The following is an 11,672-nucleotide window of genomic DNA, read 5'->3' as shown; positions in this document are numbered from 1 at the left end:
AACAGTAGTAACGTATAGACTGTCATAACTAGTGTACTTAGTATGAACAAAACAGTTCAATGTAGAGCCTTTAGCGCCGCCCAGAGGCTCTTGTGAAATGATATAACAATTAAAAGATTCCCTCTGGAACCAAAACCACCGATAATACCGTTTCACTTAAGGACAACAAACCATTCACCATTCTATTAACTTTAATTGAAAAATATAACATTACAAAAACACTCTGCAACACAGCTGATTTCAGGAGATGGATTTACAGCGTGTGTAAAGATAAATAAATGACAATTTCATATGAAACATTCTGAGCGATACTTAATAAAACACTGTTTCGATATTTGATGTCAAAATCAGTTCAAATCTAGCACAGTCTATTAGCTAATTTGCATTAACTGTCAGGAATAGCATGAGGAATCAAAAGTACTTTTCTTCCATAATTCACGGTAGGATGTTTCAGTAGGTGGGTTCATCTCATGTTGTGTTGCGTGCGGATCTTCTTTCAAACCCAGAGGTGTCTCCATTATTTGACAGACTTCCAGTCATCTTATCCTTTGGATTCAGAAACAAGACACTGATACTCGTGTAGGATGTGTTAACCACTGGTACCGACGTGCCTACTTTGTACAAACTCACCTTCACATTGCCGACCATTTCCTCAAAAGACTTGAATGTTGAGGAATGTCTAGAGAGATAAGAGGGCCAATTTAAAAAAACAAACAAAGGTAGCGATAAATAGAGTAAAGGCAGAGACGCAGCATATCACGGAATGTTGTTTCCATACACAAAGGTGTTGATGTTTTACCTCATAGTTGGCACGCTTATCGTGTGACTCAAGGAGCTGTATGAGAAACACAATGAATGAAGTTGGAAAATGAAAAGGGACAGATAAACTTCAAAAAGGAGAAACGAAAAGGATCTTTATTTCTTTTGTTTCATTCAAGTGCTTAAAAATGCATATCTGAATTCTCATGAAAAGCTCAGTAAAACTGTGAGGGACAAAACCTTCGACTTTTACACAGCATGGGATCCTTTTTTCGAGGAAATTTTTGAGCTTGTGGGTCTTTCTGCACTTGCATGAAGGATTAACAAGTTTTAAAGAAATTGAACATGTGTAAAAGCACGACACCTCCCTTTTATATAGAGTAGCTACAGAATTCACTGCTCAGGCCCCTTTTTGCACTCACGAGTTGCATATTTTGTTTTGAAATGGAATGAAAAAAAAATACTAACAATACATGTTGCAAAGAATGTTTTTAATTTCACTGAATATCATTAAAAACTGAAACTTTGAAGCTCCTTTTAAGAAAATGATTTATTAATCTTACCGTTGAGGGCTTGGAAGAGGCAGGGCTCTGTAGAGTTTGCAGCATGAAGATAAAGACACACACACACATAACGTCACACTAGCTTCCGTTCTAACAAGGATGATAACAACAGCCTTATCAGCTACCGCTGTGCACTACTGTGAGCGGATTAGGGTTGTTTACTTGCCTGAAAAGAAATAACAAGGGAATACTCTTGTAAAATGTCTTAAATCAAGTTCTACTTGCACTTTATTTTGAGGGGCAACTAAAGCAAAGAGCAAAACCAATAACCAACTCTGGCTGTACCTCATCTGGGCCAGTCTCCTGGTGATGACCACGCCCACACCGGACAGTGTGGCAGATGTCACCTGGCCTGCGTGACAGAGGCCATCCCGTGTTTTCATATATCTGCCGACACAAATAAGCAGTACAGCTCGGTATGTGACTGAAGAGAGGTCTAGGTGTTGCCTTATATTACATAACAAGTGATTACATACAGGGAAGACTAAGGTACAAACTGAGACGTAATCAACAACGAGCTTATGTGCGTCAGTGGTCACTGTCCATCTGGCTGCAGAAGATCCCTTGCCTACTATTTCAAACAAACACTTAACGGCTGCTCCTGCTGTTTCTGCTAATGCCGTTGTTTCTTGTGCTAGGTCAGGCTGCTCTGCTATTAACGGGGCACCGATCCTGTTTGATCTGGGCAATCCCATCACTTGTTTCCTGGAAGGAATCCCTCCTTAACATGTGTGTGCAGGGCAAAACGTGGCATGTCCCTGAGCAGCGAAAGAGCTTTTGTTTTTTTCAGGAAACATGGTGATAAAAACTCACACGCTGGAGTGGCTGAAGTCCTCCAGAGTGGCAGAGGCTGTGAGATACCTGAAAAGACAGAACATGCACAGGTGGAAAGATTATTTTACTGACTTGAGAGGACAGCCACAACAGTCATAAGTGCGCATTTTGAGGTTATGTAACCATGTCACACTAAAACAATGCCGGACAAATGCACTGGTTGGGTGTCATATGCCATTTAAAACCGTTTTAAGGCATCCAGTAAACATTCCTACTGTACTCATGTTCCATATTTGTGAGGGTCCAGATGCACTTACGGGGCTGAGGTCTGGACGTCTTGCCAGCCTTTGGACAGGTTCTGTTTGATGTTACTGATAGGACTCATTCCCAGCTGCCTCCTGATGTCCGCTGCATAGTTTTCTTTGGACAAAAGCACCTGTCTCAAGGTCTGAATCTCATCCTCAGTCTATGTGAAAATACAGACAAAGCTAAAATGTTAAAGTCAACAAAAAAAATGTGTTTGTATCACATCGTGCTGAACAGCCCAAAGAAGCTGCATTACCTTTGCAAGCTCGAACTGCAGGTTTTCTAAGTCATCGTCTGCTAGGTCTGTGTGTGAACACCCATTTCCTGTGATCCTCGTGGAGAAGTTGAGAGATGAAGAAGCCCCATTAAAACCTTAGAGACAGACATGGGGGAGAATATCAACATGGATGTCGACAAAGGCAAAATGGGACACAAATATGACTATCAACGTTGCAATCACACAAGATTAACCTGTGTTAGAGCATATAAACTTATCATAAAAGAAGAATGCGGCTAAAAAATCCCCATAAAAACCCTATGATTTATCAAGAGATAGATAGGCAGAAGTAGTGATGGTAAAGTAAGAACTACAGTTATCTGCTTTCCTTGTTTTTAACAGTATGCCAGTATCATTCTACTTTCAATGAGATTACATTTTAGAGGCAGCTATTGTACTTTTTACTCAACTGAATGTGCTTTCTAGGTTTAGTTAGCAGCAATTTTTAGGACTTTGAACAGACTTACACCATTGCATTTTCTTCCCTCCCATTTCTTTTACCACTGAGAATAAATAACTGTGTTTTCATTTAATTGTGATTTTTAAAGGGATAAATGCTTTCACATACCAGAGCCTTTCTAGCAAGAGCCAGATTACAGCTATTAAATTTAATTACATGTGGGTATACAGTAAACAAAAGTCACACACACATTATATTTCAGAGTTAAGATAACATTTGAAACATTTAAGTTGATGGATAACAAAGCCCCAACGAAACACTCCGTTTACAAACAGATAAATGTGCAAGCAGCATATGAGACTGCTGAATACTTTATATGGGTATATGTTGCTGGAGTTTACTTTACTTTAAACCATTTGTAGTTATGTTAATAATAAGAGCGAGCATTGCGTGTTTTTATGTATAAGCCGAGTGGACCCTCGCATATCGGAGCTGTCCTCAGTGCTGAACTCCTCTGCTTAGCGAACGAGCTAGCCGGCTAATAGCTAACTTGTTGCGCACGAAGCTAACGTTGGCATAAACTCGCCAAAAACATCTTAGCTGCCCAGTATATCGACGTATATTAAACACAGTGCGCCGTATTTACAACTTTTAGTTGTTCTTACCTTGTTGGCTCATTGCTGCCTCTTCCAACTCGGAGTGTTTCGACGAGCTAGTTGCAGCCAACTGTCACCATTCAGGCAGCTCAACTCAGAGACTAGCGGGGGGGGGGGGGTGGGGGGGTGCAGCCAGGATCATTAGGCTATTATTGGGTCAAGTGACTTTCACTCTCACACTCGACGTTTGCAGGGATGACCACGACAAACATACAAACAAAAGCACAAAAATTACCCTAAAACCCATAAACGTATACCCCCTCCCCCAAAACATTAATAAGATGATATTACCTTTTCATAAAGCGTGTGGACGACCAAATTAATGACTTACACATGCCTCTAGGATAACACACGGAAAAAATATTATGTGATACATACTAAGAGTAGGCCAGTTAAAGTTGGATAATTTTTTTAGATCCTTTACTCAAGTACCACTTACATCACTGTGCAACAGTAAATGATTAAGCCTATAATTAGGAAACTGTGGCATGGCCAAAGTAAGCGTACCTGACATTCTCAATTAGTGCAAAACACTTGTAATGATGATTACACAGACTCCTAAATGGGAAGAAAATCGGACACCCTAACCCTCATCAAAGTAAGCTACTGTAGTAAAGTGAGGACCTGTCTCCATCTGCTGGTACAACCCACTGCCACACACACAAAGTTGCATCTCCTCTACACAGAGTATATGGAGGAAGTTCCACATATATTGTCAGATTTGTGTTTTCCTCTGGTTCTCTGGCATCAACAACACTCGCTGACAGATCACGTTACAGATTTTGCAAAAATAATAACCAATTTGCCAATTATTTTCTTCTTTTGAGACTCACATGTAATTTTCATGTGCCACATTTCTGACAGACCTAATTTTTGCGTCACATATTATTCTGATATACTATCATCACTCATTTAGTTCCTGGGCAGGTTCATACTTTTTCCTAGGATGTTATATACAGGAGTGTGTTAACAATACATGATAGCTGAAATTGACCTCTACCAACTTTTTATACATTATTGCATCAATCTGTATATTCAGTGGCGGAACAAGTGCGAACAGGGCCCAGGGGCAAAACATCCCGACCGGGCCACCTCGTTCCGGTGCGCGCGCACGTACACCCACACGTGCGCGCGCTCATTAAAGCATGTCCATCTCATCCATCGAGTGACGAGAAAACCAGCTATTTTTTGACGCCAACCCAACCCATTAATCCAGGCTTGGGACCGGCACCTGTTTGAGCTGACTGCATCCAAGTGGCTGGGTTAGGCTAAACTATATACATTATTTGCAAAGATTGCAACAAAACATTTCGGAATGTTTAAACATAGAACATTGCGATGCAAACAAACTGGGAACTATATACACGTGTTTTTTTTGTTTTTTTTGGTTGAGTGGGTGAGGGCCCTGGGCCCAGGGGCAGTTGCCCCGCCCACCCCGCCTATAGCTCCGCCCCTGTGTATATTTATATCTCTTGCTTCCATTAGGACATTTGATGCCGGTATGTACTTGTGCAGAGTTTTTAGTGTATTTCTTTAATGCTGTGATATTTGTACTTGCATGTGCATAGGTAAACTGATCATAAAGTCTCATTGTGTCAACCATAACTTAGGTAGAGGAAATGTATATATGCAAATGTGCTCCATGGATATTACCACCATCGTGCATTTCTTTAATCACAGCTCATCAGTGTTTCTGTGTCAAACAGAGCCTTAATAATTCCAGTGGAGGTGCAATGTAACAAAGCATATTTACTGAAGCATGAGTAAAGCTAATGTATTTATTCTGTGAGAGTTTTATTTTTCATGCAGCAGTTTTACTTCTACATCTCTGTGGGGATTATGACACTTTGCTGTAATGCATGTGTAATGCAGTAAAAGTGACGCACATAAAACATGACACCTCATCATAAAATGATAACCGAAATATTTTTATCATTGATATGAAATTAACTAGACACTTTGTTGTTTCTCTTGATAACTTTAAGTTTTCAATAGTTGGTCTGACAAAATGGGCAATGAGAAAGTGTCACTCTTGGATCCTGCTTACTGGGATTAAGATTTCTCCCCACTTTAAGAATCTTACCTTCTTTTTTAAAAAAAATCTGAAAATATACAACGTATTTATGCCAGACACAGTCCTATACAAATGTATTCACTTACAGCTATAAGAAAGTAAAATCCTGACTTTCTATTTATGCACAAGAAGTGCTAATATAATACATACATAAATAGTATGTCAAAAACAACAATAATGACAAAGGTCTGTTCTCTGAACAAGACCCTTCAACTTAATTTCCGTTATTATTTTATGGTAAATGGCATTAATACTTTAACTAAACAAAAAACAAAATGCATCCTCTACCTGGATCTCTCTAATCTACTGAAACGGGGGATGGTTCAAATAAACAGACTAACAGAAAAAGAATTGTTTAAAAAAAAAAAAAAACATGTTGCTTGTTAAGGACATGAGTCAAAATGTTGAGGAACATTTATTCAACAACAGCAAATTAGATCAATGATCCACTTGTTTTCTTCCAGACACACGATTACCATGCTACAACATAAACGTTAAGGTTTATATTTTATATGGGCCAAGTGTATGTACAAGCGACCTTAACCATTAAACCCATTCCTGGCTAAATTTAATGGTTACATTACAACACCATACCACTTAAGATGATAGGAAATCACCCGTTGAAAGATGACAAGAGTATGAAATAAATAAAATTCCGAAAATGCATCATATAACGATTTCACTATAGTTACACTATATACGATGTAAGTCTTTATATGGAGTCATTTCCTGATCATTGATCCAGTACATTTTTTTAAACACACAGTGCATTCAACTTAGAACATTTACAGTAGCATTTTTCAGTATCTCAATGAAAAGGCCATGACAGGAACGTCTATTTTTCATCAAAGGTTACAGGAAACATCATACAAGGGCCACAGAGGTCAACATCCATACCATTAATAGCAGAGGGTGGGCTACAGGGGCTCACCAATTGTAAACCATTGAAACACATTGTTAGCAGTTAAGAAAAAATGGCAAAGATGCTCATGGCGATTTATGGCAAATATGTGTGGCAATATATGCAAATTGAGCGGGTTGAAAAATCTCTTTTTCTAAGAGCTGCCTGTAGCACTGGCTCACATACGATATGCCTGACGAGCTCCTCACTCTACATTGATTCAAAAAAGTCGACAAAGATAAACGATCACAGCATCGGACAGAATATCAGACCCATTGGACTTCGGCTCAAAACACACAGACAAAAAAAAAAAGAACATGATGAGAATAATAATCCTTGAGGAAGAGTGTGACATTTGCTTTTTTTCACATCATATTAACGTCCTAACACATTAAAATATGTCGCACTCTGCACTGCAGCTGATGGAGACCTGTTATATCTGCCTCTTAGCGGCGCCGATCCGAGTCAGCTGGATGAACTGGAGCTCCTTGGCTTCATGTAACACAAACCACTAAAGTTACAGCAATAAAGAGCTTCACTGAGTCTTAATTAGCTGTGGTGTTTTACCGTTTTTACAAATTATATGAAAAGAAAGAAGAGACATCAGCAGCTTGGCTGGATACCAAGAGCCAAAATGTTTCACCAAACTAAGAAAATAAATGAGTAAATAAATACAATCTCCTTTCGCAATGAATTCTAAATCACATTAATGTCACTGTTTTGTCTGAGATTCTTTCTAATTTGTGCTTCGAGCATAACTGTAAAATTGTAGCAGATGATATGGCAAAATAGCAATAATATGTACCAAGACTATTAGCAATGAAGCACACCATATCATATTTGTACTGAAATGTAAAAGTTTTCTTGAAATTATCATGAGCATGACCTGCTGCAGCAAGTCTGGGAAGAAATCTGTGTCCTACAATGACACAATTTTCAAAAGGGGAGAAAAGCTGAAACTGACCTGCAAACAGTCTGCAAATAAAGCTCTGCACCTTAGGGGAGCACACGAAAAGACAAACACGTACAGTGCCAAAGACATACTGCAGATCTGACGACAGCAGGTGACATGTTCCGCTGGAAAAAATATTGATTGCGAAACAGGAGTGCAAAGTGTAAAATGTGGGTGACAACTCAGTTCTTGAAGGTTTAATGATGGCGCCTAACACCTAAGCCAACAAACGCACTTCCTCTCGCTCTCCGATCCCTCATCATAACACACCTTTGTAACATCACTCATCATTCTCCTTGCGAGCTGAACTCGTTCGAACATTACTGCACATATATTACAAGTCTTGCTAAGGAAAAATGTTGCCAAGGTGTAAAGAAAATCTGGAGACAATATTTTCTACACAGTGCATGCTACACCATGATGCAGACTATGGGAAGGGGGAAGTTGGGCAGGCGAACTGTGCGATTAAAGGCTAAGGAATACAAAAGAAGAAATAAAAGGGAAACAACTGAGTAGTTTCTCTTTTCTTCTTGTGCTGAGGGAAATACGATCAGGGAGGGGTGCAAGGGATGTGACTATTAGTTCCTTTCATAGGCCATGCTTACTAGTCCCTCTCCTCTGCATGGCTCTCTTTCTGTAGTGGAAAGATGGATTGCCTCCTTCTTTCATCTGAATCTGAATCTGAAAAGTGGAGCAGGGAAGCAGGCAGGACCCCGGGCCAGGACTGATGGGAGCGGAAGGTTAGTTGAAGCCGGTGTCGGTGTTGTAGGAGTAGTGCCCGTCCGATGTTAATTGGGTTGTCTCTGTTGCTGATGGCTGCAGCACTATGGGGTCGCCGCCAACCTCTGTTTGGAACACAGCAACCACATTTCAAGCGATCGTCCCGTCACTGGCCTTCCGACCAAGTGTGTGACAGGAGTTGCTCAGACTCACCTCTCTCATCAGATTGGAGCTGAGCCTCCAGGTCCTCGGGGGACACGTAGAAGTCCTGCTCCTGGCCCTCCCGAGGCCGGGGTTTACATTTCCCACAGCAGCAGTTACAGCAGCAGCACAGGCAGCAACAGAAGTAGCATCCTGTGGCCAGGCCGCAGAATACAAACAGCGCCTGCAAGCAAACAGAGTGTTGAAAGTCAAGACTATGAATGTTAGCTACAGTTACAACAGAGCAGACAGTAATAGGTACAGACTTTTCTCTTCTCTCACCTTTGCCCACCAGCTTGAAAGGACAAAGTAAGTGTTAACGTTCTCCTCTCCAAACTGCTCAGCCACGTATAGTCCCAGAGAGCCATATTTGTCATAAATATTACGCTTTGTGGGGTCATTCAGAATCGCGTGGGCGTTGTTTATCTCCTTGAACTTATCTGCAGCCTCTGGATTGTCAGGGTTCTTGTCAGGGTGGAACTTTAGCGCCAGTTTCCTGTTGCAGAAAATAACAATTGAATAACAGAGATTATACTGACAGCGGATAGGAGTCAGACTTTTCTGCGAGCAAGTCACAGAAGTGAAGCCTCACCTGTAAGATCTCTTGATATCGTCCGCTGTGGCCACCTTTTCCACTCCCAACACGATGTAGAGAGACTCCCCGGCAGTGGACAGAGAACGCTGTCTCTGGTGCTCAGCCATGATGCCTCACGTCCACAGGCTGGACACAGAAATGAGAAAACTGAAATGAACTGTATGTCGCACTTCAGAGACCTGTTTATCAGGACGCGCAGAAGTAAGAGCCTGTGTGACTGAAAGCTGGACGCTCCTAACTGCGAGCAACAGCTGCTCCTGTGCCGTCACCATCAAACACAACCGTACTGACAAGCAGCTCTGTGAGGAAATATACAAAAAAAGGGAGTTCCACGAGGGGCTAACTGCTGGACTGATGAGATTAATTGCATCTTTTATTGCAGATTTTCAGGGAGGTTGCAGCAGTGACATAAACCCTTCTAGTTGATTATACTGATTGTGTGGCATCTTGGCAGGGCCAATGATGCTTACGCTGCTTTAGTAAATGAATGAGAAGCTGACATGCCTGCAGACAGACCAGTAACAACGGGGTTGATAAAAAATGATGCAGCAAGTATTAAAAAAAGAAAAAGAAAAAAAAAAACGGTTAAGTCATTTTGCTAGAATAACGCTGCCTCCAAATGGGTGTCTTCGCAACAGAAATTAAAAGCCACTGGTCTATTTGAAGCCCCCTCAAATTATTATTATATTTGTCTTTTTTCGTATTTTTACCCAAAATTCATTTATCTAAGAGTTGGCTGTCAATTTTCATCTCTTGACGAGTCCGTGTGTAGATTGTCTACAAGAAGGATTAGATACCACGAGTGCGCCGCTGCTGAGGGGCATAATCTCTGAGCAAGCATCATCAGCTGCACTGCTACAGCGCACAGCATCCATGTTGGTTTGCTTCCTGGCCTGTTCTTGATGCAAGGCAGGGATGGATCGTCAGCAGGAATTTTCAAGGGCAAGGGCCAGTGTTTGGAGGAAAAATAAAGGATCGAGACGCACGCGATGGCTCACCTTTCAGTCGGCTCTGATGCGCTGCAAAACGAACGATCCAGGAACGGTCTGATTTTTGACAGTGTAGCGTGACTATGGCCGCATCTCGCACGTAGCAGGACCCTCTCTAGCTCGCACTTCACGACCATGGACAGATGCAGCAGTCCGTCGGCTCCGCCCCCCTGACACCCCACGGCGACACGACGTGCGCGTGCACAGAGAGAGATGAGAGTGGTGAGACGCTGCCTTTAAAACTCAGCAATGAAAAAGTAAAAGACTACATTTTGTTGCATCATTTGTGCACTTAATTATAGCATTTAGAACAAAACTGCAATTCAAGACAAACCCGTCAAATCTATTTCGATAAACGTTTGACTCTAATGACAGATCTCCACTAAAATTGCATTGAATCTGAGAATAAAATTCTGTTTACCACAGCATGCTTTTGTTGTAGAAGAGTCTGGCCTGCCTGCATCATCAAACACTAAATACGTAAAAGAAGACCCAGGACTGTTGAGCTGCTAGAGTACTGTGCCAGACAAGAGTGGGGCAACATTCCCCTCACAAAGGTCCAACAACTGGTCTCCTCAGTTCCAAGACCTTTACAGACTGTTGTTAAATAAGAGGTGATGCTACACAGTAGAAAACATGGTCCTGTCTCAACTTTTTTTAGGAGTATTGTTGCCATCAAGGATGTCAACATATGAGTTGTTTTCTATTTTCTATTGTGACTAGAACTTGGTTTGTGAGATTTACAAATCATTGCATTCGGTTTTTATTTACATCTTACTGTCAGCTTCTCCGTTTTTGGAAGAATTGGATGCCGTGTGTTACGGACCAAAGACTCTCCAGACTGTTATCAGCACCAAAAACCAGGGTTAGTGATGGTATCGGTGCTCTTGGCAACGCACAAACGTTTGTGATAACAGCATTAATGCAGAGAAAAAGATTGAGCTTTTAGAGAAAAAGATGCTGCCTTCAAGACAACATTTCCTCCATCCATAATGTAAAACCATATTCTGGACACATTAAAAGGCATGCCTTTATCAAACATCACATTTTAAGCACATGGCCCCCTTATAGGAAAACCATTTCATTAAATGTTGTCCATCACACAGACATGCTTGTTTAAAGAACTGGAAGGTTAAAGGAGAAGTTTTTTTTTTTTTTTTTAAACCTGGACCTTATTTCTGGCATAAAAATGTTCATCTACTCACCAATACAGTTTGGTGAAAGGCGGCGTCCTTCGGAAGATATTTAGATTACTTGAGATCCGGGTATATCCATATAACGGGAGAGAACAGGGCATAGGCAATACAGCCTCTCAATAAGACATTTTTCTGTCTTTATTTCACCAATACTTTAAGCTGAATGAATGAACTCGTACTATTCCACTGTTAGTTCAGAGCTGTTGTTGTTATTGTGGGCTATCGGGGGGCTTATAGGGGCTTTCAACACATGCGTCTACTGGGATAACACTGTCAACGCGCGCTGCTGCAGCGCAGCTCACTCACTCC

General features: G+C 41.1%; 2 protein-coding genes across 2 annotated transcripts; both read right to left on the bottom strand.

The window, feature by feature from the left end:
* Positions 1 to 173: 173 nt before the first annotated feature.
* On the bottom strand, positions 174 to 3,840 carry LOC142390352 (tumor protein D54-like). The gene is made up of 9 exons (XM_075475764.1): positions 3,745 to 3,840; positions 2,659 to 2,774; positions 2,414 to 2,562; positions 2,136 to 2,183; positions 1,608 to 1,709; positions 1,323 to 1,349; positions 800 to 835; positions 631 to 679; positions 174 to 546 (listed from the first exon to the last, which is right to left on the bottom strand). Exons 1-9 carry the CDS (start codon positions 3,755 to 3,757, stop codon positions 469 to 471), a joined length of 618 nt encoding a protein of 205 aa, XP_075331879.1. The 5' UTR covers positions 3,758 to 3,840; the 3' UTR covers positions 174 to 468.
* Positions 3,841 to 5,544: 1,704 nt separating this feature from the next.
* Positions 5,545 to 10,331, bottom strand: dnajc5aa (DnaJ (Hsp40) homolog, subfamily C, member 5aa). The gene is made up of 5 exons (XM_075475140.1): positions 10,177 to 10,331; positions 9,176 to 9,304; positions 8,866 to 9,079; positions 8,596 to 8,767; positions 5,545 to 8,507 (listed from the first exon to the last, which is right to left on the bottom strand). The coding sequence occupies exons 2-5, from the start codon at positions 9,283 to 9,285 to the stop codon at positions 8,404 to 8,406; spliced, it is 600 nt and encodes a 199-aa protein (XP_075331255.1). The 5' UTR covers positions 9,286 to 9,304; positions 10,177 to 10,331; the 3' UTR covers positions 5,545 to 8,403.
* Positions 10,332 to 11,672: the final 1,341 nt, after the last annotated feature.

Source organism: Odontesthes bonariensis, chromosome 10, assembly GCF_027942865.1.
Source record: "Odontesthes bonariensis isolate fOdoBon6 chromosome 10, fOdoBon6.hap1, whole genome shotgun sequence".
NCBI classification, from domain to species: domain Eukaryota; kingdom Metazoa; phylum Chordata; class Actinopteri; order Atheriniformes; family Atherinopsidae; genus Odontesthes; species Odontesthes bonariensis.
Note: the sequence above shows the minus strand (reverse complement) of the source record. Positions and strands in the feature narration are given on the sequence as shown.

Bases quoted from the DNA above. Each gene is read 5' to 3' on its own strand.
- LOC142390352 (XM_075475764.1), bottom strand. The intron at 2,184-2,413 runs GTAAGTGCATCT...CTGTCTTTTCAG, and splicing joins GACGTCCAGACCTCAGCCCC to GTATCTCACAGCCTCTGCCA. The intron at 1,350-1,607 runs GTACAGCCAGAG...CAAACTCTACAG, and splicing joins AGGAGACTGGCCCAGATGAG to AGCCCTGCCTCTTCCAAGCC.
- dnajc5aa (XM_075475140.1), bottom strand. From the start codon at position 9,285: ATGGCTGAGCACCAGAGACAGCGTTCTCTGTCCACTGCCGGGGAGTCT. The intron at 8,768-8,865 runs GTGAGAGAAGAG...GTTTGCTTGCAG, and splicing joins TTTCAAGCTGGTGGGCAAAG to GCGCTGTTTGTATTCTGCGG. The intron at 8,508-8,595 runs GTGAGTCTGAGC...TGTTCCAAACAG, and splicing joins GCTCCAATCTGATGAGAGAG to AGGTTGGCGGCGACCCCATA.